The sequence below is a fragment of the Nothobranchius furzeri genome, chromosome 1 (assembly GCF_043380555.1).
Source record: "Nothobranchius furzeri strain GRZ-AD chromosome 1, NfurGRZ-RIMD1, whole genome shotgun sequence".
In the NCBI taxonomy this organism is placed as follows: Eukaryota; Metazoa; Chordata; class Actinopteri; order Cyprinodontiformes; family Nothobranchiidae; genus Nothobranchius; species Nothobranchius furzeri.
The window spans coordinates 85,901,877-85,928,323 of NC_091741.1; the positions used below are offsets into that span (position 1 = coordinate 85,901,877).

A 26,447-nucleotide genomic window follows, 5' to 3' on the forward strand; every position below is an offset into this window, starting at 1 on the left:
CAAAAGTGGCACCTGCTCAGTAAAACCACCAACAGGGTGAAAAATATCAAAATATTGTAGGCAGAGACGGGCTACAACTTCTGGATCCATTTTATATAAATCGTTTTATTGATTATCGTCTTATGAAAGATAACTTTGCCGTACACGAGCGACCGGTTTTGGCTGCCGTCACCTGTTGTGATTGGTTAAAGCAGCTCTCTGCTGTCTGAGGGCAGGCGTCGCCCACAACGCCGTGGCTGCTGTGGCTCCCAGTGTTTTCCTTACTGTGGGAAACGGGTAATAATGGCTCTTTGATGGGAACAGGTTGCTGACCCCTGCCCTAGACGGCCAGGGGAGGATATTTGGGTTTGCAAACCCTGACTACGTATTTACATGGGCTACATTACCTATAACCGCCAGGGTTTTCTTAAAATAAACAAATAAATTAATAAAAAAATTGAAAAACTTTGTCATTTATTTCTTCACATTCATCAACACCAATTGCTGTTGTATTTTGTATAATGAAAAGCCTGATTAGTCACGTTTATTATGAGGTTCAACTTGTAAAAATTGTTGAACCTCATAGTAAATGTGACTAATTAGGCTTTCTAATATTATAAAAAACAACACAAGTGTAACACTATACCACTTGCTGTTAAAACGATTAAATAAAAGGAAATTTACAAACTTTCACTGAGTAGTTTAGTAAAACGATCTTATGTCAGTAATGGTGAACATATTAGAAGTTAGGACCAGGCTCCAGAGAATTATTCATGCTTGCAATGGTTCAGATGTTGTTTAGACCATGTTTTCTGCCTTGAAGACACAATAAAAGGAGAAGTGATAATCCTAAACACTGGGCTGCCACACTGGGACTGTGGGTACTGATGAGAAACTCTTGGTTGGTTGCCATGGCCTCTTGTTTCACTTTTCATGGCAGTGCTGGGCTTCCTTGTAATAACAAAGAAAAAATAAAACCCGCCAAACACATAAAGAGGAGCACAAAGTATTACGCCACCAATTATGTGGATCTGAGATTTTAAAGCTTACCATTGTCTCTATTAAAAATAATTCAAATACAAAAACAGACAACGAGTATTCTTATTCCTAGGCTCGGGTTTTTAGCATGACTTCCTACCAAACTGATAAAACACAGACTAAACGCTTTGTAGGCCAAAATGCGTGTTTCTGAATATTTTTTCCAGTCAACTGGGAGTTAAAAATAGGGGAGTTTGTTCTGCTTGGAGGAAAGCAGCAAATGTGTTTAACTTAATGGACAGCCCCCCCCCCCCCCCCCCCCTTTATTGTAGAGTAAGGGTGTTGCATTTACCCAGACTATATTTAAAATGCCTCATTGACGTGTAGCCAATGTTCCTTCCATTAACCACCTATTTGTGTCTGGTTCAAGTCAAGTATTGGAAAGCGAAGACCATTTACTTTGATCCTGATTAAATTGTTTTTGCAATGATTAGAGCTGACAACTAATTAATCAAAAATAGGCTTATTGTATTTGTGTAGTGGCCTGTATGCAGAGGAGGGCCTTTGATGAGAAGATCTAGATTCCTGCACAACACATTCACAGCTGAGGAGGATAAAAAGTCAGTTTAGGAAAGCTTGAAAACTATGATTTGGAAAAAGGGTCTTGGCTCAAGATGAAGAGATGACTTTATTGCAAGCAGACCTCCATCAAATGATATATTATGCCGTTTTCCTTGTGCCGCCTACATAACATGTAGATGTTATTTAAGTCTCAGCTACCACACGGTTTGATTTCCTTGTTGCAGAACAATCATGGTTGTTGTTTGTAAAGGGATCTAACACAGATGGTTGAAAAGAATAAAAAAGCATTTTTGAACCTCCTCTCACCTTGTTTCCCTGTCACTATACCTGCCTACTTCCCTTTTGATCCTTTCATAATCACCAAGGCTGCTTGGAAAATGTCCTACAAAAGCAAAACAAAACCAAAAAATAAACCCAGAGACAATGTTCTTCCTTTGAGTGTGAATTATAAAATATGTGGCTAGAGCTCTGACCTTAGTTTTTCTGTTGTCTAGTTTCAGTTGAGTGAATTTTTAAATTTACATTTCACTTGTTTTCCTAAGACGTTCTAAAGGAGTTACTCATAAGAACACAACTGTTTGCAATTTTACCATACATAATGTTTCTTCCTTTTTTGCCCAACCTTGTAAGATCAGTGAGTAAATACCCAGGAGCATTTACTTCTCTCTGCACAGATGCCTTTATATAATATTTACAACTTTTAAAATGATTCTCCATCAGAGAGGCTCTTTCTGCGAATGTGTGCGAGCAGGAATTGCAGAGAAATACCAGCTTGAATTGTTTGCACATTGTCCAGAAAAGCTATGATGTTTGAAAAGGCTTTGGCGTTCTCCAATCACACTAAATGCGAAACTCAATACCGCAGCAAGACCTTAGTTCTTCTATCGCAGTCAGAAATGTGCAAAAGTCTTGGATCGTTTCATATCTGCAGGGCTTTTTACAAAGGTTTTATCATTTGTCGTTAATGCTTCACTGTTTTTAAAGACCAGATGTGTTTTATCAACACATCTGCAGTGGACTCCAATTTAAATGAATGCATTGTGAGTCAGTCTCTGTGGGGGGAAAAAAGCTCTTGTGCTCCTGTTTCAGGAAGTGGCGGGCATGAAACAGCAGGATTCAGAGTCTTCCTCATTATTATTTCTTGATATTTAGACATCTTGGCTCTGATTGGCTAACAGCAACGCAACTCTACCACTGTCTGTTTGCTCTGCAACATGGATGTTTTATCTTCACAAATTAAACAAGCCTGGAGGAGTTCTGTTGTGTTGTGGAGTTGCTAATGCTAACAGTTAGCTTCTACTTGCCAAGACGCTTTCTGCTAATTCCTGGATGCTAAACTATCAACAGCCTTCTGCTGTTGTAGCCAAGATGGTTGATTCCATGAATGGTAATCAGTGTGAAGTAGATCTGACTGGTGCTTTCTCAGTGAACTTGGTCTTTAAGCTTTTCAAATCGACTGAAGACTCATTTTTATCGCTTGGCTTTTACATAATATGGACTTTTAGATTTAGTTTTTTATCACATCTGTTTTTGATCGTACCTGTCTTATCATTTTAGTCACTTTTTATGCGGTTTTTGATTGGCCTTTTGTTCTTTTTGCTCTTTTATGGTTTTTATGTCATGTTCAGCGCCTTGGACTTTTGTAAAGGCAGTGGGAGGAGCTATACAAATAAAATTTGATTGATTGATTGATTGATTGGTTGATTGGATGATTGAAATCAGACAGTCATTTGAACTTAAAGTGTAAACTCAAAGAATGAAGCAGTGTCATTAAATCTTGACATAAATGAGCATGCATCAATCAGTTTTTATATTCTGTTACATGCAGACTGTCACAAAGACCCGGTTTGTTGCAATTTCTTTAGATTATAAAATGTCAAAAACAACAGTTTATTAAATAGAGAAGCACTTTAGTACTAATAAGATGTTTCTGAAAAAGTGATTACCTGAAAAATTGGTAAATAACTAAAAAAATGTGCATTTCTCCAATCATGTGCCAGGTCTGGATGTTTTCAAAATTTTAAACGTTTATTTCTTAGAAGAAGAAGAAAGTATCATTTCTATAGTGCCTCTCAAGGTAAAAATCACGAGGCGCTTCACAAAAACAAAAAAATGTAAAAATAAAAAAAGCATTTAGAAAATGTTTTAAAATATATTCAAAATGAGCAAAAAATAGACAATTGTGAAAAAAAAATATATATATATAGTGCAAACCTTAGAATTTTTGTTTTCAGGTTAACCTTTAATACTAACTAAGCATTTACAAACAGTAATGCAATGACTGACAATGCCCTTCTTTTGAATGAGAAAATGTGTCATGAGTCTGTAAGATGAGAATCAAATGAAAGGCAAAAAAACTGCTAAAGGTAAATTTTTTGAGCGCTAAACAACACAATGAAGATCAAGTTTTCTTTGTAAATGACCCGCTCTTGTATAGCGCCTTTCTGAGTCTGAGGGCTCCAAAGGGCTTTCCACACAGTGTATCATTCATCCATTCACAATGGTAAGGATGAGCCGCAGCTGGCCTGGGAAACACGGACAGAGGGAAGGCTGCCAAGCACAGTTACCACCAGTCCCTCTGACCACCACCAGCAGGCACGGAGGGTTAAGTATCTTGCCCAAGGACACTACAGCAGAAATTTCTGCCAAGAGCCAGGATCGATCCTACAACCATCCGATTACTGAACAACCTCCTGAGCTGCTACTGCCTCGAGGATGGTTTGACTTGTAATATTTTATGCCAGAGTTTTAAACACATTTCTTCTTGGAGTTATTGCTGTTTTGGTCTAATCTTGAAAATCAAATGCTCAGTCTTACACGACATTGCGAGATCTTGCAGGATCAGTTAAAAGTCAGTGGTAGTGACTTTCAGCAAATGCCGAGTCAAATTTAATCTCTGTGTTTGTGCTGGCCGTGTTTATAAATGGGGTTAATGCATGAAGTGTTTAGAAGGACATACAATTATTATTTTCTAGGTTCATAAAAATCTGTCCAGTTATATAAAAGCTAACAAGTTTAATTTGGATATTTTCTATGGTTTATCTGGATTATTATTTGCCTTTTTATATCACAAGAAAATAATTCAGGTAAATGTGTATCAAATTCTTCACTAGAGCATCCGTGACCTCTGAATTCATCTTTCATCAGCAGGTCAGAATGAGAGACTGGCAGCTCTTGTCATAAACGTATCAGATGCCAAGGTCTTTGCACGTTGAGTTAGAAATAAAATGTCTATCTTGTATGTTTTATACAACTTAGTTTGAAACCTCACTGAAATGATTGCACTACAATGCAATTAAGTGATGTGGAATTCAAGAGTCACATTTGACCTTGTGTGTTTGGATGCTCAAACCCCCATCGCAGATAGGCAGCACAAAAATCTGTTTCACAGCAGGGATGGATTCTGATATTAATATTTAGTGTACAACGCCATTGTTGTTAATTAAACCCTGCAACATTTCACCCAGGCTATTATTTGTTCCTGCCAGACAGCTAGTGAGCCTCACATTATCTCAGCAAGAGACAAAAGACCAGAGGACACTCCGTTCTTTAAGGGGTTTCGGAGCTCTGGTGTTGCTGCTCAGAAGACAACAACACGTCTGGTCTCTCAGTCAGCAGAGGAGCAGAAAAATCAAAACATGCCTCCTTCTCTTACAGCATTTAACCGAACGTCGCCACCTTTGGTTTCATGTGTCCGTGTAAAGTTTGCTGGTGCAGGTCAGATCTGCTCCCACCAGGAAAGGAAACCTGATAAGTGTTATCGCCGTCAGCTGACAGAGAGAGGAGAAGTTCCCGAGCAGACGAGACACAGCAGCCGAGCAGCAGCTGTCATCCATCACACTCATGGTGATGATTGCTGGATAAGTAACCATCCAGTGGGGAGCAAACATTCAAAATATGCCAGAGCATTTAATGCTTCAAAGTGTAATTGATGTTAGATTGTATGTGGCTGCTTGGGCACCCGAGCCTTCAAAACTGACCACATGCTTCATGTCAAACACAGATACAGAAGCTAACGGGGACTAAGAGCATGGAAGCGCTGTGTACTCTGTACGTAATCTATAAATACTAATTAAGTATTTTCAAACAATAATGCAATGACTGACATGTTCTTCTTTTGAATGAGAAAACGTGTCACTTCCTGATGTGTAAATATGCAGAGATACTTGATAAACACATCACAAAACAGAAGAGAAGAACAAAAGTGGCACATTTAAATGTAATGAAATCATGTTTAACTTTTTTCTCAGTGATTTCCTCTGCAGATTTGAAAAATACATGAAAAAAGGAAACTTTGCCCAAACTGTCAGTTTTTAGCCACAAACGATGAGACACACTGACAACGTGCTGACAGTAAACTTGAGAGAAGGATCGGTTCCTTCATCCGCTGGTTTTGACTGACATGTTTGCTTAATGAGCTTCAGCAGTTTTACTTTTCTTCACTGTGAAAGATATGCTCATCTTGTACTTTACATGTAATTTTAGTTTCTGCATGCATTTTGCATACTTGAATATTTATACGATTGATGCCAGGGGATCACTCTTGTGTAACGTTCGAAGAAAAAAAAAACCAAAGTCATGGATGTTCTATTTTATTTAACTTTTTTCAAAACCAGATATTTTTGAAAAGTCATGAGTCTGAAAGTCCATCTAATGGTGATGCAACAGCTCCTAACCCATTTCTATTTATTTCAGCAAGTAGTGTTAAGGATCGTCCCAGAAACCTGATTGACACGTAATAGTGCTTCAATCTATAACAGGGGCATTAGCCAACATATACAACTATTTGAACAAATTCAGTCTTAAAGGGGAAAAAAATCATTTTATTGCAAAGCTCACATCTTGAATCCCTTTGTGCTGCCATGTAGGCCTCTACGGTCTCTCCAAACACTCCAAACATAAAAAAACATCTTTTTTCCCCCAATGTTTGTGGAATTATCTGTCCAAAACAAGCTGTTTCAAAAAGCCCCTGTTTGATACATCAAAGATAAATAAATTGGCATTGAACCACCTCTCACGCATCCATGCTGGAGGAGCAGCCACTCTATTCCAAGCTCCTCCCAGGTCCATGAGCTTCTCAGCTTATAGCAGCATGAGTGAGGGAAGGGTAGGCATAGCCAGCTTGTTTATCTAAAAGTGACAGAGCCCTGAAACAGCCAAGGGGCAAATTCCACCTGCCAGAAGCAAAGGCAACATGAAAATGACAAAAATTGCAGTTCCAACTTCATCCACTTGGGCAGAGGTCTCAAGTCTTTTTTGGCCTGTGAGCTTTTTTTACACAATGAAAGTACAGAAGAGCTACCGCCATACGATTTATTCACATTGAAACTTTCCATTTGTGAATACGCTTAGTGTGTTTAAATAAATGCTATACTTACTATATTAACATGATTTGCATTCACACATTGATTTCTCTGTATTTCAATAAAAAAATCAAATAAAATGACTTATGGACAACAGCTCTGGTAGACATTCCTGTAGTCAGCATGCCAATTGCACGCTCCCTCAAAGGTTGCAACATCTGTGGCGTTGTGCTGTTTGATCAAACTGCACATTTCAGGGTGACCTTTTATTGTGGGCAGTCTAAGGCACACCTGTACGTTATTCATGCTGTATAATAGGGCTGGACAATAATTCAATTGCTCAATCTATCCATCAATAGACATGTGGTGCGATAGATAAAAAAAACGGGTCGATAAAACTTCAATAAAAAAAGTTTCGTTTCTCCTCTGACCTCTGACATCAACAAGCCATTTGCACCCACAGAACTACCGCTCACTGGATGCTTTCCCTTTTTCTGACCATTCTCTGCAAACCATAGAGCTGGTTGTGCATGACAGTCCCAGAAGATCAGCAGTTTCTGAAATACTCAGACCAGCTCTTCTGGCACCAACAACCATGCCACGTTCAAAGTCATTTAAATCCACATTCTTCCTCATTCTGAAGCTCGGTTTGAACTGCAGCAGATCGGCTCCACCATGTCAACGTGCCTAAATGCATTGAGTTGCCACCATGTGATTGGCTGATTAGTAATTAGTGGTAACAAGCAGTAGGTCAGGTGTACCCAATAAAGTGGCCAGTAAGTAAATGAGACACAACAATGTTCGGGACCTGGTCACTGAACTTCTCATACACTGTCTCTCATTTGCTTATTTCTTTGGTGTGCCTTAAAGAAGATATCATGTTTAACCCTCTGGAGGCAGGCGGTGCAGATTTGCAACGTTAAAACCTACCTACCTGGTTTCTCCACATTTGTGTTCATGAGCATTTTTTTAACTCAGAAGTTCCCCTGAAGGACTTAATTGTTCGTCCTTTTATCAAAACTTATTTTGAGCCTGAGAGGGTTAAGAGTTGAGCATTAGTCCTCCCAGTAGCCTTGTTATTAACGCTAAACGTCTTAAATAAATATCTCATTACTAAAAAGATTCATTATAGCTCTAAAACCAGGCGGTCACATTCTCTTGGCCCTTCTTTCTGGTAACACTTGAGTTTTACTGGATGGGAGATCTTTCTTTGAAAACCTGTTATTTTTACTTATTAAGCATATCCTGTTGTGAGTCTTGAGATGTAAAAAAGCCTGGTGGGCCTGGATGCATATCATTAAAATGGGTGACCAAACAAGATTTTCAAGCAGCTGCGATCCATCGTGTTCTCACAAATTTAAATAATAACAAATAAGACTAATCAACTGCAGTTATTTAACATAAAACCTTAGCAGCACACAGAACTGCAGGGGTAATTTAGATGCTGTGGCTCTCCCCACATATCGAGCGTGGAGACTAATGGGGCACTGACTTACAAAAAGTCAATGCAACCTTTTAATTGCTGACAAACATAAAGCAGAACACGCTGGCATTTCTGAGATTAACTCAATTCTGAAATCATGATTCATTAGCATTTGCTACAGCACAAATGGCACCGTTGCTGCTCTCTGGTCTTGAATACGTTGAGGGAGACCTGATAAACATACTAGTTCCAGTCTTCTTTTCAGTCTTTTGCTTCAGCATTGTGGATGCATGTGAATGCATGTTGAGGCTGTGAGCGCTGCAGACTCACTCGGAGAACAAAAGTGGATGTGAAAGCTCAATCAAGGTCTAAATTGTACAACAGAGCAGAGAGTCTACTTGGCAGTCACGCTGGTGAGACAGGTGGGAGGGGGAGGGGGGCGAATCTGGAAAGAAAAGGTGTGCATTTACGTCTGTTTAACCCACCGCACCATTCATGCAACATGCTGCACGAGCCGCTGCTAGACTGGCAAAATGCAATTAAGAGGCTGTTTTCTCCCACGTCTGTTGTCTCCAAGCCTCTAAAAATAAAAATCACCAACACATTGAAATGCAGCATGTCACAATACTTTTTGGTGAAGTGATGTGCCACCACAAAACCCCTTCTACCGCAGGCGCTTCACTGGCAACAATTTAAAACAAGTCTCTTTTGTTTTTCCCTCACTGCAATCCTTTCCACTTCCTGACTGCTCCCCGAGTGGAAGGTGTAATGCATCATCGTAGGAGGGGAGGCTATAGTGGCCTAATTTAACGGCCAGGGAGAAACACCGGTGGACATTGGTTTACTGATGAATGAATGAGCCTGACAAGTAAATTCAGAAAAGATTACAGGCTGAGGGGCAAGCCTATCACAAGGTCCAGCTGTCTAGATAAGGCCCGCTGCTTCATCAGAATAAGAATAAGAAGAATTCCTTCAAAGCAAACTGAGTCCCAATGGTCCTGACTATAAGAAGTTTGGATTATCTTTTCTGTAGAAAAGAAAAGAAAATTCACAAGGTGATGGAGAGATCGACTCATGTCACGGTCAAATTTGGTGTCTTCCTCCATTGTTGACATGTGGACACTGAGGGGACTGTTGTGTGTACACAGCCCAAGAGCAATAAATAAACAAAGGCATGCTCGGCCTTGAGAAGCTGTACACCTGTGACCAGTGGAAAAGCAGCCGGCACAGCGGTGTTCATTAAAGCGGCCGGTCCTGACAGTGAGGCCTTTAAGAGGCCATCAGGAGCGACAACTCTGCAGCTACCTTGGGACCAAAAACGGGAAGGCATCAAGGTGAGTAATGCAATTTCAGCTTGAATAATGGAGCACTTCCCTCGGGTTTGACATTCATGAATTTCCCAGGCAGTTTTGCCATACAGAGCAACAGCACCTGCGAGCTATTCAAGGTTCCCCAGGAAAAACTAGTTTACAACATCCACAGGTTCACAATTACTCTGTGCATGACTGCTGGTCTGGAGATAATCTCACTGAAAGTGGTTCATGAATTAAAAATAGCACCAAATATACGGAATGTAAAATGATAATGTAATATAAAAATGTATATTTAGGATGCTGTGAGCTTCACGTTAGAGAGAGAGAAAAAAAGCTGTTATTGTGGCTTGTTTTTTATCTTGTGAAATAAAAATAGTTTTAATCAATAGGAATAATTTAACTTGTTTTGATTGAATCACCAGACAGACTTCATTTTCACGGACGTGAACTGGTAATGAAAGAGGATTCATTTACAGGGAGGCAGATTCCTCCGACGGCACTTGAGGACCACAACGATAATGAGAAGACAGTAAACAGGAATTTAGCATCAGCTGAACGGGAATGAAGAGGAATTTGATAAACAGATTAAAACATGAGGTGGTGTTTAAGAAAACAAGTTTTACACCACTTTTGTTTCTCATATACAAACACACACAGCAGGAATATCTGATGAAATTATTTTTAGAGCCGTTGGGGTACTCATGGTCATACGACTGTTGGAAGGGGAGAATCGGGTCAAAAATGGGCAAATTTATCTTCATGTGTTAATCAGGCCTCAGTTGGTTACTTCATTCTCCCAAAGAGTGTGTGTACTTTTGTCTGTGCATGTGTCCCTGCTGGTGACCTGTCCAGGGTGTCTGCTGCCGAGGACAGGCACCAGCTCCCTGCAACACTCCTCAGGTTTCAGCAGCTCAGATCGGGAATGAAGGATTTATAAACTCTGTGAACCGTGCAGGGGCAGACTGGCCATCTGTGAGTTCTGGCCAGAGACTTCTGGGGTCGAGGATGGTGCTTCGGTCTGGTGTCGGCACCCCTCAACCCCCACCACTGATCGGACGGCCGGTTAGGTGGAGATGTTCCAGGGCGGAATTATCGTCCCAGTCTACCCCTGGTACCATGTCTCTCTGCTTTAGCAGGTCTATGTCTTTGATGAAATTGTACCTGAGTATAAAATAAACGAGGTAAAATCACATATCAGGTATCCAAAGGCTAATCACACCTGGGAAGAAATCTTCTAAAATTGTAAGTTTTTCTTTAATTGCCACCAACATTCAGATCAACGTTACTTTTAGTTTCCATAAATATTAAATTTTGAGTTTGCATCACTCTTGTGAAAAGTTAGAACATTAATTGAATTCATTGTTTTGTTAAAATTTCTCAAATACCACTCATGGCTTTGTGAGCTAAAAGCAAGTAAATCAAGCAGAATGTGTTTATGCTCTGTTGTTGTAATTGTTGAAGAAATGTAACCCCCCCCGCGCCGAAACAAAAACAACATGTAATTAGTTTTTGGTTTCTAAGGACACCAAATATTTTATTTTCCACAATTTGATTTCAGGTCAGCAGGTTTGCTATTTCTGTCATCATCATAAACACTTAAAATTATAACAACCTCATGTGAGAACAATAAATAGACGTTTTTTTCATAAAAGTGACCATTTATCCTTGCAATAATAAGAATAATAATATGTTTTGCAATTCAAAGGAAACTGGAACTACAGTGCCAGGTATGTCCCAACAGAGCAGCCGCCAGTCTGAGGTTACAAGTGGAATAGGGGCTGGGTGGCCTTCCATTAACCCTGTAAAGAGTTATGAAAATAATTAAAGAATATGAAAAAGTTGTAAAGTATGAAGTTTAAATGTTATGCTGTTTTGTATTTATAACATTTTATGTATGGGTAAAATTTCTTGTACCTTTTTGTATAGAGTCCCTGTTTTTTCCATTTCAGTTTGTTTTGCTTTCTGCTTTGACTTTTCTCAGACTGCTCCTCGGTTTATCTCAGGTTTCTGTGTCCCTCCTGCTGTCTCTTTGGTCTAGTTTTGTGTCCAGCTTCACTTCTGGATCCTTCTCCCTCTGAAGTGCCCCTGGTTTCAGTTTTGTTAATAAAAACACCTGGTGGCTTCACAATCTGCTTTTCTCTCCTGTTTCTTGGCCCTGCTTAACCATGGACTGTGACTGAATGTTAACATAGTTGGATATTTATTTTTAATTACTGCTAACCGACATCTAATAAAAAAAAACGATTTAGATTTATTTTTTTCACTTTTTTTTATTGAAGAGGGCTGGGGTGGAGTTGAGGCACATCTGTCTCTCTAAGGACGGGTTACCTGTCCAGCTATCCAACCCCCTGTTGCTCTCTGCAGGATAAAAAAGATGTGAGCAGCAGGTGATTATCAGTTTTCCCCAAAGCGTTGAAAACACTGTGATCAGCTCCTGAAACAAGATCAACCCTCCGTTAACCTTAGAGCTGCACTTCAAATACACATTTGACTGAATAATGTGACTAACAGCAGGTTTACATGCTGACCTCATGGTTACTACTTCACTTGTCAATAATGCGTATGTCAATCTGTACCCATCTGTCAGCATCAGAAACAGTCATCGCTATCGATCCGCAGGGAGCACCAACTGCTGTTCTGGATGTGATGTAAATAAAATCATTTCTGCAGCGTATTTTTAGGTTTGCTCCACTGTGCACTGCCCAAAGTGGCACTCTAGAGAGATTCTAGTGGTGAGAATCGGTCTCACACCGGATCTCCTGCTGTTAGGTTTCTGTCGCTTAACAGCTAAGTGTTAGTCAGATTTTTTTCTATTGTAGCAGGAGATGCCGTTTCACACGATCAGACTGTTTCCTGTAATCTTATTTAAAGTCTCAGAACAAACTATCACAGTACAAAATCCCAAACAGAGTGCTAAACATGTTTTACACTTTAATCGTGATGCTTATTTGCTGAACTTCATAAGGAGTTTTAAAGATACAATTACAGGGATGCTTTGCTCAACTCCGACACGTTTCCTAGCAGCAAAATGACAAAGAGAAAAGGTGACTCCGGAAACCATGGCAACAGTAAGGCTGATGCTTCCAAACTGATTCGACATGATTGAAAACGCTCACACAAACCTTCCAGTTATGTTGAAATTTGTTCGTCAAACACTGCTTCTGTTTGAATGACGCTTTAAAAAAAGCCTTGCATTATTTCACCTTGCACCTTCTCATCAGCTGTTTCACTCCATATTCCCCCCTTCAGTATGGTGGTGGCCGTGAGGATTCGCACCTGAGTTTCACCATATCTGAGCGGGTTTCCTTCCCGTCTGACAGACACGTGATTTTCTTCTCGTGAAGTGTCTCCATCTTGCTCCGTGATGCAGAGGCCAGACAATGAGCCTCTCCCTCAAGGCCCCATTAAAGCCAAACCCAGGGTCTGCAGGTTTGATATTCATCGCCTGGGCAACCTCTGCCATCAACACATTTTGAACCACGTGAGAATGATCACAGCTTATTAAAGTGGAAATAATGACTGCTCTGCCTCCGGCATGAAATATTTAACAAGGACAAAGGAGATGGCTCAAAGGTGATTCATATCTGTGTTGAAAGGAGATAGCGCGGACAATGCCATCTATACAGGAAGCGCCGATGACCCTCTGCTAACCTGAGCTTAGAAAGGACTTACAGAAATTGAAATTTGTACCTTGGTGTAGGCAGAAACAGGAGGAGTTGTGCACTGAATTAATGTTTATTAGCTAGAAAAATGACATTTGTGGGAAAAAAGCAAGAACTTCCAGCCCACGGCACACCCCCCTGTTCACCTCGTGGCATTTACTGTGCACACAAAGTCGCTTTATAAAATCAGGTTTGAAATATACGTGTTCATTTTTACCCATCATCTCGCTCTAATCTTTTCCTCCAACTCAGCTCAGAATACATGGATTTTTCCCTCTAACTTGGGTAAATTAGCTCTCTCAGCCCCTTGGGAAAATCTGTGTGTGTGTGTGTGTGTGTGTGTGTGTGTGTGTGTGTGTGTGTGTGTGTGTGTGTGTGTGTGTGTGTGTGTGTGTGTGTGTGTGTGTGTGTGTGTGTGTGTGAATGTTCTCCATCAAGTGTGATTGAATTGGATTCTACAAGATGAATTGCCAGGACAAGAGTTTATCCCAATTAGATTGCCGAGAGGCTTCAGTCCTTCTGTGGCCACTCTGTTCAACAGCAATTAGGGTCAGACCTTAGTTACCAGCCTCCTTCATTGTGAAAAGATGTTTACAGTCTGAGAGGAGAGCAGATAAACGCAACAGTCCAACATTTGCAGCGGTAAAAAGTGGCTTGTGGTCGGAGCCAAGACTTTCTGAAATTACAGATCTGACAGCCAGAACATGAGCTGAGGAAAACACAGCTGTCTCTTCCGTAGCCCACACATCTTTTAATCTACTCCAGTACAATACAGACCCCAGAGACTGCTTCTGGTCTCTTGTCTGACCGTCCATTTTCCTCCCTCACGCATTTCTTTCTTTCATCCAACCTGTGTGATTTGCAGATGCGGAAGCTCATGGTGTCTTTCATCTGTCACGAGGACCACATTTACCTCAGATAGTAGCAACAAAGCTGATAACTGTAAGCACCGGGGCGATACTTAGACTTACCTTTCTCAGACTGGGGCCCCGCATATATCTCAGACTGAAAACACAGACAGCCAAAACCAGAAACACCAGAGCCAGGATGACAGCCACCCACTGGTAGGGGTGATGCTTCATCTTCTTCTCTTTTCTAGCCTCAACCTGCAGAAACACAAATTAGAAATATTTCTATGTAAATGTCTCAGAAAAGTATTAGAATCAAACTAGACACAAAACAAGTTCTTCAGAAAGCATTTCAATACTTCAGAACAAAGATTGTTGTTCAGAGAAGAACAACGCCAATGACACTGTTTTGCATAAAGTCTGAGTGATGGAGGAGGACAGAGGAGGTTTGGGTTGGCATTCCCTGCTGCATCAGTTTTATGTTTTCTAATTTTAAGTTAAACTTTTGGAAAAGATCACAGCTCCTTTTAAGAACAGACCCAAGGGATTTAATAGCTGCTTCATCTAAAAGTAAAATGCTGGAAGTTGAAAAGCTTCTTTAAGTGAAATTAACTCCTTTTAACACCCCCAAATACTGCAGTGCAAGACGTGTACCCCGTTGTTTTACAAATTAGCATCCAGATAAGATCATTTTTTATTTAATTACCTTCAAAGATAACTTTTGAGTTATTTTTATTACTACAGTGAACTGAAATTACTATGGGCATGCATTCAACAGTAAACGACCCTAAACAAATACTGCGTAACACCTCCTGTCCACCAGATGCGTAAGTAACGTAAAAGAGGCGTTTCACCCGTGAGCTCCTTTCCAACCGGGAGCATTTCTGACGCGAAGCTGGAGTGAAAGCATTTCGCACAGTGGGTCCTGCAAGGTCACAAAATCACAGGAGAATTGCAACACCACGTGAGATTTTGGAAGTTCACACGATGACAAGCACGGACAAAGACAGCAGCATGTATCCCAAAAGGTATTTCTGTGCTGTTTACCTCAGCTCTGGAGGTTTCACAGAAAATGACGCATGTCATGAAAAGCTACACATGAATTTTGTTTAGGAACGTTTTGGAGGTTTTACACTGATGTTGTGTTTGACTTTGGTCCGGCCCAGTCTGAACTGCAGAGTTTAACATATTCGAGAAATGTAGAGCTTGAAAAATAGACTTAAAAAGGCAAGCAATGCATCCGAATGCATCTGCGATGCGTCCAAAACGAGACACGTTGCAGCGGGTGGAAAACAACCTGTCCAGTATAACAGATAATGGCTACAAAGTACTTTAAGCAGCCATTCTGCGACCTTTTTGTCTCGTGGAAAGGAGTAAAAACTTTACTGTGAAATTATCACAAAACAGTTTGATGTCTCAGTTTGATGTCGCTTGTTTTGTTGGAATCATGATGGAAGGTTACATCAAAACAGATTTCCTTCTCAGCCGGCAGGGGCCGTCACTATTTCTCCTTTCATAAAGGCTGAAGAGGGACGTAGTTTTGTTTAAGATCCGAGAACCTACAAGGCTGACGAGTCTGTGCTGGAAAACATTGCACCACCGGCATTTGTAATGTGACACTGGCTGGAAAAATGCGGCAGTGTTTCATAAAGATCCTAAGCCAGTTATAGGAGTGACAAAGAAGTTATTTCTAGTAACCCTAAGAAGCCACGGCATCTTTTTGTTTTACTCTAATATCAGGTAAAGAGGGCTAGAGGCTAACGTTGAGCTAACAATGCTAACTGAATTTTTGCAAGCCATTAAACTCATGGAAGGACAGTGAAAAAGTCAATATTTTTAAAAAGGGCTGCACTAATTAGATTTGACCACAGGATGTCATTCTTACTTAATGCACCTTTAAACATTTCCTTTGAACACCTAAACCTAGTTTATGTGTTTTAGTTTTGTTTTGTAAAACGGGGCAGAAAACAAAATATATTTCAGTTCTTTGTTCATTTTGATTAAAATTGTTTGTGTTGATACATATTCAGGTGTTTTAAAATATTTTTTAACATTTGAATGAATAAAAGATACATAAAAATGTATTAATAAATAAACCCAATTTGCAAAAAGCCTGATTTTCTTTTACTGAATAATTTAAAACACTTTAAATGTATGTGCACAATAATCTAATTTTACCAAATAATTAGGATAAATAATTACAATAAAATAACAGTGTTTATGTAGCCACTTGTTAACAAACAATTTTAAAACCCTCTCCCAAAAAAAAAACATGTTCTGACACAGGCTAAACCTTTAACGCTTCTACGTTGGGGAAGCTGCTGAATGACTGTGAGGAGATCTATGGTGGCTTATTTACGTAGCAACAAAATAAGTGGAAAGCAAAGCCATAAAAGTACGACTTGATTAAAGTAAGCACCGACCTCAGATGAGAATTAAAGCTGTGTGGCTGTAATTATCCACAAAAAGCTCATATGGAAAAGTTTAGCAACCGTTTTACATAACAAACAATTGTTTTGATAGTAAAAGTTATTATTTGGTCTTGAGTTCTTCTTAGTTTTCAACGGAGTGAAATTAGTTCTATAATGAGATGCTAATTTACCAAAAACTTTTTGAGCTTCTTCTAATTTTTAATTTGGATTTCATCAGGCTTTTTAAAAATATGTCAAAGAGGTAATTTACTGAGAAACCATTTTTTACTTTTCTTTTTTTCCCCGTGTCCTGTCTGGCTGTGAAGCAAGCAGAATTGATGTCTGAATGCTGGTAACAAGCCTTACAGATTTACTCTCAGGTGGAGCATCAAAGCGTTTGCTTTTAATGTCACACCTGATACTTAAAACTTTATTGTTGTCGTTTTTGAATGCTTTGTAATTCCAACCAGACACTGAGTCAGAGGTGAAAGAGAAAGGAAAAGACAAAAGGTGGGGAGAAGGGGGGTGGTGGTGGTGGTGGTGAGGGGGTGGGGGTGGGGGGTGGGGGGGGGGTTCCACAAAAATAAACAATAATGAACAAGAGTCTGCTTCTAGACCTGCAGAAAGAGAAAGAATAGAAGAAAAAAATGGGACACACAACAATACATCAGGAGCAAGCTATCACTGCGTCAACCTGATGGTGAAATATAAAATCAACATTGTTTAACTGAACAATCACACGATAATAAATCATGCATTTAGTGGCAACGACAGCCTTAAGGACAAGTGTTGAACGTGCCAAGCCCATACTTTTGAGAGCACCATGTGAGCACCTGTGTGTGTACACGCGCTTGTATATGTAAGGTTTCTCTATAGGAGTGTCCAATAGAGAGTGTGAGGGGCCACAGACCCGCCCCCCAAAGATGTGTAGGAGACGGAGGGAGCTCCAAGTCCCAGAGATCCAGGCGCTGCCCCAGAACACAGGAACCCCAAGGAGACTGCAACCAGAAAGGCCCCCGCCCCCCTCGAAAGGCACAGAGGATCGCCCCGGGGGGCCACAAACAGCAGCCGGCAGAGCCCCGGGAGACATCAGCGGCAAGCCCACAGGCCCGCCCGCAGCCTCCCACCCCCTAGCCGGCCGAGCCCGGGACCCAGCGACCCGGGGCCCAGGGGCGACCACCACCGCCGGGGACCCAGCCGAGCCCAGGGACCCAGACCCCACCAGGCAGCCACCGGGATTGACCAGGCAGGCGCCAAAGATCTGAAACCCCCTGACCCGGGAGCCACGAACACTCAGGCAGACCAAGGCACCACACTCCACACCAGTTGTGGCAGGGGGAGTGGAAACGAAGATCTATATAATCAAAAGAAGTCCTAGGAGAAGGAAGGAGTCAAAGGCCCCAACTGACATATACAGTCATACACAAACACAGTCACACACTCCCTCCCTCATGCTCACACATGCACATACAACCAAAGACTTACAAAAATGCACGCCGGACACCCACTCATGCCCCCCATACACACCCTCTTCACTCTGGTCCCGGTACTGCTGCACATGGGGTACAACAATTACCGGTTCCCTGAGTTTGACCCTTTCTGCTGGGGTGCTGATGAGCAGGATCCCCCACCCAACGCTGAGCACAGCAACTCACCACCCCAGACCCCAACCAGACGGCCAGATCTCCCTCCTAGCCTCCAGCCCCCGGAATCCAAGCGACAACAGAGGTGTGCTAAGACCCCTAGTCTCCCTCCGCCTGCTCCAATATAGTGTAACCCCCAAATTCCACTACCTCCGCTCTGCTCCGACACGAACGCCGGAGCAAAATCGGTCCCGTTGGAGTCAATCAGAGCATTTCCACTACTGCGGCCGTGCTCCGGCAGTGTGGCGCCGTGCGCCGCCCTCTGTTCCGGCATCCGGCAAAAATAGAATTGATCCTATTTTCGCCAGACGCCGGAGCACCTCCGCAGTAAATGGGCAGAAATCACAACGGCCCAACAGGAAAAGGAGCAAGCACAATTTCCGTTTTTCACATTAAATCGATAAACAAAAGGCATTTTTGTTTCATATGCACAGGTTTAACAACTTTTAACAACTATCAATGGCGGCTGAAGTTTAAATGCACAAAAGTAAGCCATAAATACAGTTTCTAGTATCAAAGTAGTCACACTTTGTGGATCCAAACACTGCTGATGTCTCAACACAAATGATAGGCAGATTAAACAGTTTATTTCGATGCTTCTCCCACACAACGGGTGTTTGGATCTAACTTCCGCGTTTATTGCTCGGACTGTATCGCAAGATCTCGAAAATCCCGCGCATGCTTGTTTGCCCACCTCAGGTCTCCGCACCGGAGCGGAGCCGTTGTAGAGCGGGTACCAGTAAAAATTGAGTTCGGAAGCGAGCGGCTGCGGAAGGCGGGGGCGGACCGGAGCGGAGGTAGTGGAATTTGGGGGTTAGTGTGTGTTGATGAGGTGTATTCCATTGCTGTGGTGAGTGGGCAGTGCGGGCATTGTCTGGCCTATGCCAGCTGATGCCACCACACCATCCCACTTGCACCCACAGCCCTCGGTGTCAAAGTACTTGTTATTTTTTTTAAAAATATCAGTCACTCTGTGTTTAACATGCAGGCTGAACGTGAAGAGTGTCCTCCACCTATTTCCTGCATTAGCATATGACAGAAGAAGAAGAAACGCTTTTTATACAGCGCCTCTCAAGATGAAAATCACAAGGGGCTTCCCAAGAACAAAAAATAAATTAAATATAAAATATAATTTTAAAAATACATTTAAAAAGATCATTTTTAAAATATCATAATAAAAGCAAAATGGGAAATAAATGGTAAATCACTTGAATTTGAAAATCCAGACAGATCAATGGCACACTGTCACTAAACATTCATGGACTCAACCATCTTGACTCATGACAGGGAAAGAGGAAACTGGTTTAGCGTCAAGGAAACATCAGAAAACATCGCAACTAGTATAAGCTAACCGTTAGCATTAGTGGCTCCACTCCACCACACGACAGAAGCTCCTCCAGGCTTGTGTTATTTGTGGAGATAAAACATCAATGTTGCAGAGCAAAAAGAGTCAGAGTCGTGTTGCTGTTGTCCAGTCAGAGGTGAGATGTCCAAACATCAGGAAATCCTGTCGTCCGAAGCTCCCCTCTGTTCTGGCAGTTTTCTACTACCTGCACTTACAAGTCATGCCTTCCCACTGGAGACCACTACAAATATATTAAAATATGAGTCAAAGACCTTTTTGAACTTAAGATTTTAACTTCATATGCCTCTTCTACTAGCCACACACACAACACACACACACACACACACACACACACACACACACACACACACACACACACACACACACACACACACACACACACACACACACACACACACACACACACACACACACACACACACACACCACCCAGTTATTTGTGCCACATAAAGGTGGCATTTATAAAACTTCTAGAACTAAAACTCTGCCTGCTGCAGCCAATTCCCCAAGCTTATGGCCACAAATTAATAAAGATGAGCTTTTGTTCTGTTGAGGCTCCAGCTGGGAGAAAATGAAAGCTCCTCATTCACACCGGACCACATTTAAAGGTCTCAAAGGACAACAGAAACGCAGATACATTTAAAAAAGGGAACTTCAATTAGCAAAATTAGTACGCTTATCTTTGTGTCTTTTAAAATGATAATAAAGCAGCCTTAGTTTTATAATGTGGCTGAGGTTATTACAGTTGTTAAGCAGTGGCTGAGTGGCATTTAACATACAGACTTTATAAAAGAAAAATGTAGTGATAATTTCAAAATTACCATTTGTTTATTTGTATTTTTTTTCTTTAGACCTTTTAGCCACATTAATGACTGACGCGTGTTCATTTTTGTGCACTTAGATCTTTAAAATTGTAACAAGACCATAAAGACAGACTGAAAACCTAAAATGTGTAAATTTTTTTATTTGAATAAAGGTACCTGCACAATTCTTCATTTGAGGTATTCGAGACAGCAGACCTAAAAAATGTGAACTGAACAAAAGTACTTCTAATCCCCAAGGTCTGATGAAAAACACAGATCTACAGTAGAAGCCAGGAATTCCACACTTGCAGAATTTATACGAGAGAGAGAGAGAGAGAGAGAGAGAGAGAGAGAGAGAGAGAGAGAGAGAGAGAGAGAGAGAGAGAGAGAGAGAGAGAGAGAGAGAGAGAGAGAGAGAGAGAGAGAGAGAGAGAGAGAGAGAGAGAGAGAGAGAGAGAGAGAGAGAGAGAGATTGTGGATGAAATCCACTCTCATGTGGCAGGTTGCATAAGTAGTGGAAACTTAACTCGAGGACAAACCTCTCTCTGCTTTGAACATCAAATAGAGGAAAAGGTGGGATAGCAGGACAGACAGGCAGGCAGACAGGCAGACAGACAGACAGGCAGACAGAAATATAGAGGGATGGAGACAGAGTGAGCAGTCTGAGTGCACAGCATCTGCCAACTAGTGTTTAAAGGTTTAGGAGTTCAAAATCAGCCTGACAATTCCTCCTGAGCTCTGGGAAGAAAAGTGCCCAGAGCCCCCTGTTGTTATCAAGCCAAGAACGAACATTTTAGAAAGAAAACAGCAGAGAAAAAGGGGGAAAAAAAGACGAATTGCCTACATCAGCAAGCTAAAGTGGTGGTTCTTCGTACCCAGTTATACAGAATTTAAACTCCTGTGCTAAAAAAGGCCACAGGTGACTTATTATTAATTTCTTCCTCTCTGATGCATAATGAAGCAGATCACTTTGGACAAACGGATTTACAAGTGCGCTGTGAAGTTTACCTGTTGCTCTACTCTGACTAAGCTCTGCAGCAAATGTGAAGGAGAAAAGTGGGATCGCAGAACCAGAAACCTTCTTCTATCCTCTGCATGCTCCCAGATTTCAAAAGATAAAAAAGGTAAAGTAGATAAAAAGGTTCAGCTTAGATCAAATAAAAGAGTTTAGATAAAGATATATGTCCAAAAAGATCTAGACGGACAATTTATTATTCCAAGGAATAATCATAATCATAATTCTGCAAAATGTCAGGTCAGTTTCATTTTCAAAAGACTGAAAAATTCTACCTAAAACTAACTTTCATTTCACATAGTTGGCCTCATTTTCAAAGTTTAACTCACACCAACAAGTTTAATGAGCTGCACTTTAATCATAGAGGGCATCACTCTTTGAACTGAATATATGAAATATGTTTAAAATCTTAGCGGCTGATTAATTAATCGCAATGAAACAAGTGATGAAGAAAACAGACTCACATCCTTCCAGAGAATCTGCTGACTGCTGGCTTCCATGATGCAACCCTGCAAAAGGATTCTTTCCGATCCTCTTAGCGGAGGAAAAAGACCAACGCTTTGGAAGGCGAAGCATCCCAGCTTCATTCCAGCGTTGTAATTGGGGGGTGTGCTGAAAGGGAGGGGGAGTTTCAGATGGAGTGGAATTACAGAAACATTTGTGATTCCCCGTTAAAGCAAAGCAGATGTTCCTCCTGCTGGCCTGCTCCCGTCAGAAAGGTGGAAAACCTCAAATGAGTTTTAGGCTCAGGAAGCAACCCAACATCTAAACCATATCTAGATCCTGCAGAGATCCTCCAAAATGACTCTGCCTTAGAAAAGAAACACTTTTATTACTGATGTGTGAGGACGCATTATAAACCTGCATGTATTGAATGAATATTGAAAATATAAATGGAAATTTATGAAACAGTTAAAACAGGATAAAAGACCAAGCAACATAAATAATACTTTTAAAAGATAAATAGAAAGCCAAACATTCATACATAGTTAAAAAACTTTTTGGAAATAGTCAAATATGGAAAGCTAAAACCAAATAAATAGAAAGTTCTAGTAAAATTCAGGTAGCAACTGACTAACTAATCACATGGCTGGTCAGCTATCGTTTCAGCCAATAGAAATGAGCGCTTTCTGTTGATGGCTGCATAGCTTCCACTTGAAAAACGAACCATCAAGCCGGTGATTGACTGGTCTGTCACTCACCTGAACTTGAGCTCAAAGTTGTTTATAAATGGTTGGTAATAAACCATTGTTACACTTACCTTGCCTGGTCCATGTTGTCACTCCACCACTTGTTCCTCAGAATCTAGAATCTTCTGATCTGGTCCACCAGGTGCTAAACCGCAAAGATTTTCATGTGAACCACCTCTTGTAGAAGAACTGAGGTTACATGCAGCATATCTCATTTTCTTTCTGAAGCATTTAAGGGAACTGAACTGGCAAACAAACAAGAGCTCAGATGGCTGAATGACAGCGTACCAAAAGAATCTGCTTTATAATAGTAGAGGAATTCAAACCTGTGCTCATGTTGAAAGAGAAAAAGGAAAAAAATGGATAGAAATTCGAGGACAGAAGTTTACAGGTTAGATCCTGGCAGTTTCAAACAGCCAAACTAAATCTATTCCTCCATCAATTCAATAAAAGTCCATAAAAAGGAAATAAATAGTAAATTTCAGCAAATTCTGTTTGTCATTGCTTCTGTTTTTTTTTCTCCGAATATTTTCTTTCAGAATTTCCACACTCTATTGTAGACACTGACTGGTGAGAAAAGATAAGCAGTTATAGAGTTATGCTCGTGCATCAGGAGAGGAGTGAGCAGGTTTTAGGAGGGCATGGGGGATTGGTTGGATAACAGTTAGCAACTGGAACAGCTCAAACTTTAACAACCTCAGAGCTCTCTGCAAGCTTCCACCTGAAGACCTGGAGTTACTTGTAGTAAATATATAAGATGCTTTGTTTTAATTCCTCCAGTCAGTCCAGTAATAGGAAAAACGGCCTTGTCACATTTCTTTTCTTTTTCCTTCTGCTCTCAAGGATTTGCAATATTCAGTTTAACTGAGCTAAACATTTTTACGTAAAGTTTCAAATAGTTTGTTTGTCTGTTGGTAATCTGCCACTTTACCCACCCAGACTGGAGATGATGCTGGTATCTGGTATGGATCATCTGTTTCTCATGTTTCCTCTTCTTTAATCATGATCTAACATTTAAAGGTAGATGTTTGATTCTCGTTATTTGTCTAATATGAGCTCATTCTGAGGACTAATGAATATCAGGTACAAGTTTGAGTGTTTGTGCCTTCCACAAACCAACCTATCCTGATCTGAACTTGCATTGCTCTGGCCTGCAACCTTTTGAAGCAATCAGAGCTCAACAGAATTAGCCAAATTTGAAAATAATCTCAGTGTAATTATAATAATAAAACAATTATGTAATTTGGAGGTTTTAGGAGGCATTGAATGGATAAATATATCCATCCATTCATCCATCCATCATCGTCCGCTTATCCGGAGTCAGGTCGTGGGGGCAGCAGCCCAAGCAGAGAGGTCAAGACTTCCCTCTCCCCAGCCACTTGGGCCAGCTCCCCTGGGGGGATCCTAAGGCGTTCCCTGGCCATCTGAGAGACATAGTCCCTCCAGCATGTCCTGGGTCTTCCTTTAGGTCTCCTCCTGTTTGGACGTGCCAGGAAAACCTCACCAGTGAGGCGTCCTAACTAGATGCCCAAACCACCGCAAATGTTCAATTGAATTTAGTTTATTTATATAGCGCAAAATCATGACAAGAGTCGTCTCACGGCACTTCACAAAGCAAAACATTCCAATTAAGTTAAGTTCATTAAGCCAATCAGTAAAAAGTTTTCTATATAAGGACCCCAGCAGATTGTATCGAGTCTCTGACTAGTGACTTTACAGCAATCCTCATACTAAGCAAGCATGTAGCAACAGTGGAGAAGAAAACTCCCTTAACAGGAAGAAACCTCCTAAATTGTAGAATAGAATAGAATAGAATAGAATAGAATAGAATAGAATAGAATAGAAAATCCTATTATTGTCACTGAATGGGAGGTGTCACAGCAGCAATTACATTCTCCACAGGAGCAAAACTATGAGAAAAAATAGTAAAGTGTAAACAACAAGAAAACATAATGTAGAAAAACTTAGAATGGTATAAAAAATAAAATACTTCAATTAAAACATCAAAATACTGGATATTTACACACTTCCAGAAATAAAATACAGTGTGGTCTAAAAAAGATGAGATTCAGTCAATCAATCAGATTTTATTTATAAAGCGCATTTCAAGCAAAGTGCTTTACAGAATTAAAATTACCCCAAATTCCCATAACAGTTTAAATGCATTAAAACACACAAAAACACACACACACACACACACACACACACACACACACACACACACACACACACACACACACACACACACACACACACACACACACACACACACACACACCAGTCAAAATTTATATTTGGCTGAGTCCAGATGAGCCAAGTAATGTAAGGCAAGGAAACGCCATCAGAGGAGCCGTCTGCCCCAGCAGCATCAGGTCTTCCACAGCAACTAAGTCAGGGCGCTCAGAGGAGGGGGACCATAGACAATACCTGTTGAGCGCCCAGGCAGCAACAGTCGACCACTGTCCCCTGGGGCAGAGGGCCCCCACAGAGGAAACACTGGATTAAATGAGTAAAATTATGAAAATAAAACAGCTAATATAAATGACAAAGGTAAGAAAATAAATAATAAATAAAATCATATGGACAGTAAAATAATAATATAATTAAATAATGAAACTGCTAAAATATAATCATATAAACCTTCAAAGTCAGTAATAAAATATATTCATGTAAAATGAGAAATAAAACTATAGTAAATAGTTAGATAAAAGCTAACATAAATAGGTGGGTCTTGAGCCTGGACTTAAAAACATAAATGTTCTCTGTGGCCCTGAGGTCCTCCGGCAGCTCGTTCCAGAGGCGATGGCTGTAATACTGGAGGGACGCCTCACCGTGAGTGTGTCCTGACTTTAGGGATAACCAAGAGACACCTGCCAGAGGAGCGCAGAGGCCGTGAGGCTTCATATGATAAAAGCAGTTCTGAGAGACAAGAAGGCCCAAGACCATTAAGAAACGTATAAACCATTAAAATAACCTTAAAATCAATCCTGAAACATACAGAGAGCCAATGCAATGATTCTAAAACTGGTGTAATGTGCTCACGCCTCCTGGTCTTCGTCAGGACACGTGCCGCCAAATTTTGTAGAAGTCGTAAACCTGAAATGCTTTTTTTAGGAAGTCCAGAAAGCAGAGCAGTACAGTAGTCTATTCTACTGGTGATAAAAGCATGCATCAGCGTCTCTGTATTGGCCCGAGAAAGATTTGGGTGGACTCTGGCAATGTTCTTTAAATAATAAAAACCTATTATTGTGATGTTTTTAATTTGTGGGATACAAGTCAGGTCAGAGTCAAAAATCACACCCAGGTTCTTCACTTGTTCAGAAAGATTGAAAGACAATTGTAACTTCGGTAAAATTTTCTCTCTCTGGGCTTCAGCACTGATGACTAAAACTTCAGTTTTGTCCTGGTTGAGCTGGAGAAAGTTCTCTGCTATCCAGGATTTGATGTCTAAAATGCAGTTAAAAAGTGCATCCATTGGCCGAGAGTCATCAGGAGACACAGAGATGTACAACTGTGTATCATCAGCATAACTGTGAAAGTTGTCTCCATGTCTCCAAATGATACCGCCAAGAGGGAGCATAAAGGTTAAAAAGCACTGGGCCTAAAATTGATGGGTACAGGTTATGTACAGGGAATGGTAAATGGAAAAATAGTGCCATCTAAATCATATTTTGCAGTCTAATACATAATTAGCCCATTCTCTGATGCTTCACTACTCAAACTAAACAAACAGAAGCAAGAAAAACTAACAAATGTTACAATGGTGGCTTTTTCCAACATCCCAACCTCACATTTACAATCTGGACTTTGCTGATCATTAAAATCATTTTGCCAACAAAGTGCAGCTTGCATCATTAAAGCAGATATGTCTCTGTTCTGATAAGTCCAATTACAATGGTAATAAATCAACACAAACTGCAACCCAGTTGTA

The 26,447-nt window shown here is 40.7% G+C and overlaps 1 protein-coding gene across 2 annotated transcripts in view; it reads right to left on the reverse strand.

Moving 5' to 3' along the window:
• tnmd (tenomodulin) overlaps positions 1-26,447 on the reverse strand; it is a 116,597-nt gene that overhangs the window by 87,808 nt on the left and 2,342 nt on the right. The window contains exons 2-4 of one of the 2 annotated variants that reach the window (XM_015947638.3): positions 22,588-22,661; positions 21,791-21,938; positions 14,212-14,346 (exon numbers count right to left, since the gene is read on the reverse strand). In XM_015947638.3, coding sequence (XP_015803124.2) covers positions 14,212-14,346; positions 21,791-21,938; positions 22,588-22,601 — 297 coding nt within the window. In that variant the 5' untranslated portion in view covers positions 22,602-22,661. The remainder of the gene's footprint in view (positions 1-14,211; positions 14,347-21,790; positions 21,939-22,587; positions 22,662-26,447) is intronic. The other variant, XM_070550993.1, reaches the window with a different exon arrangement.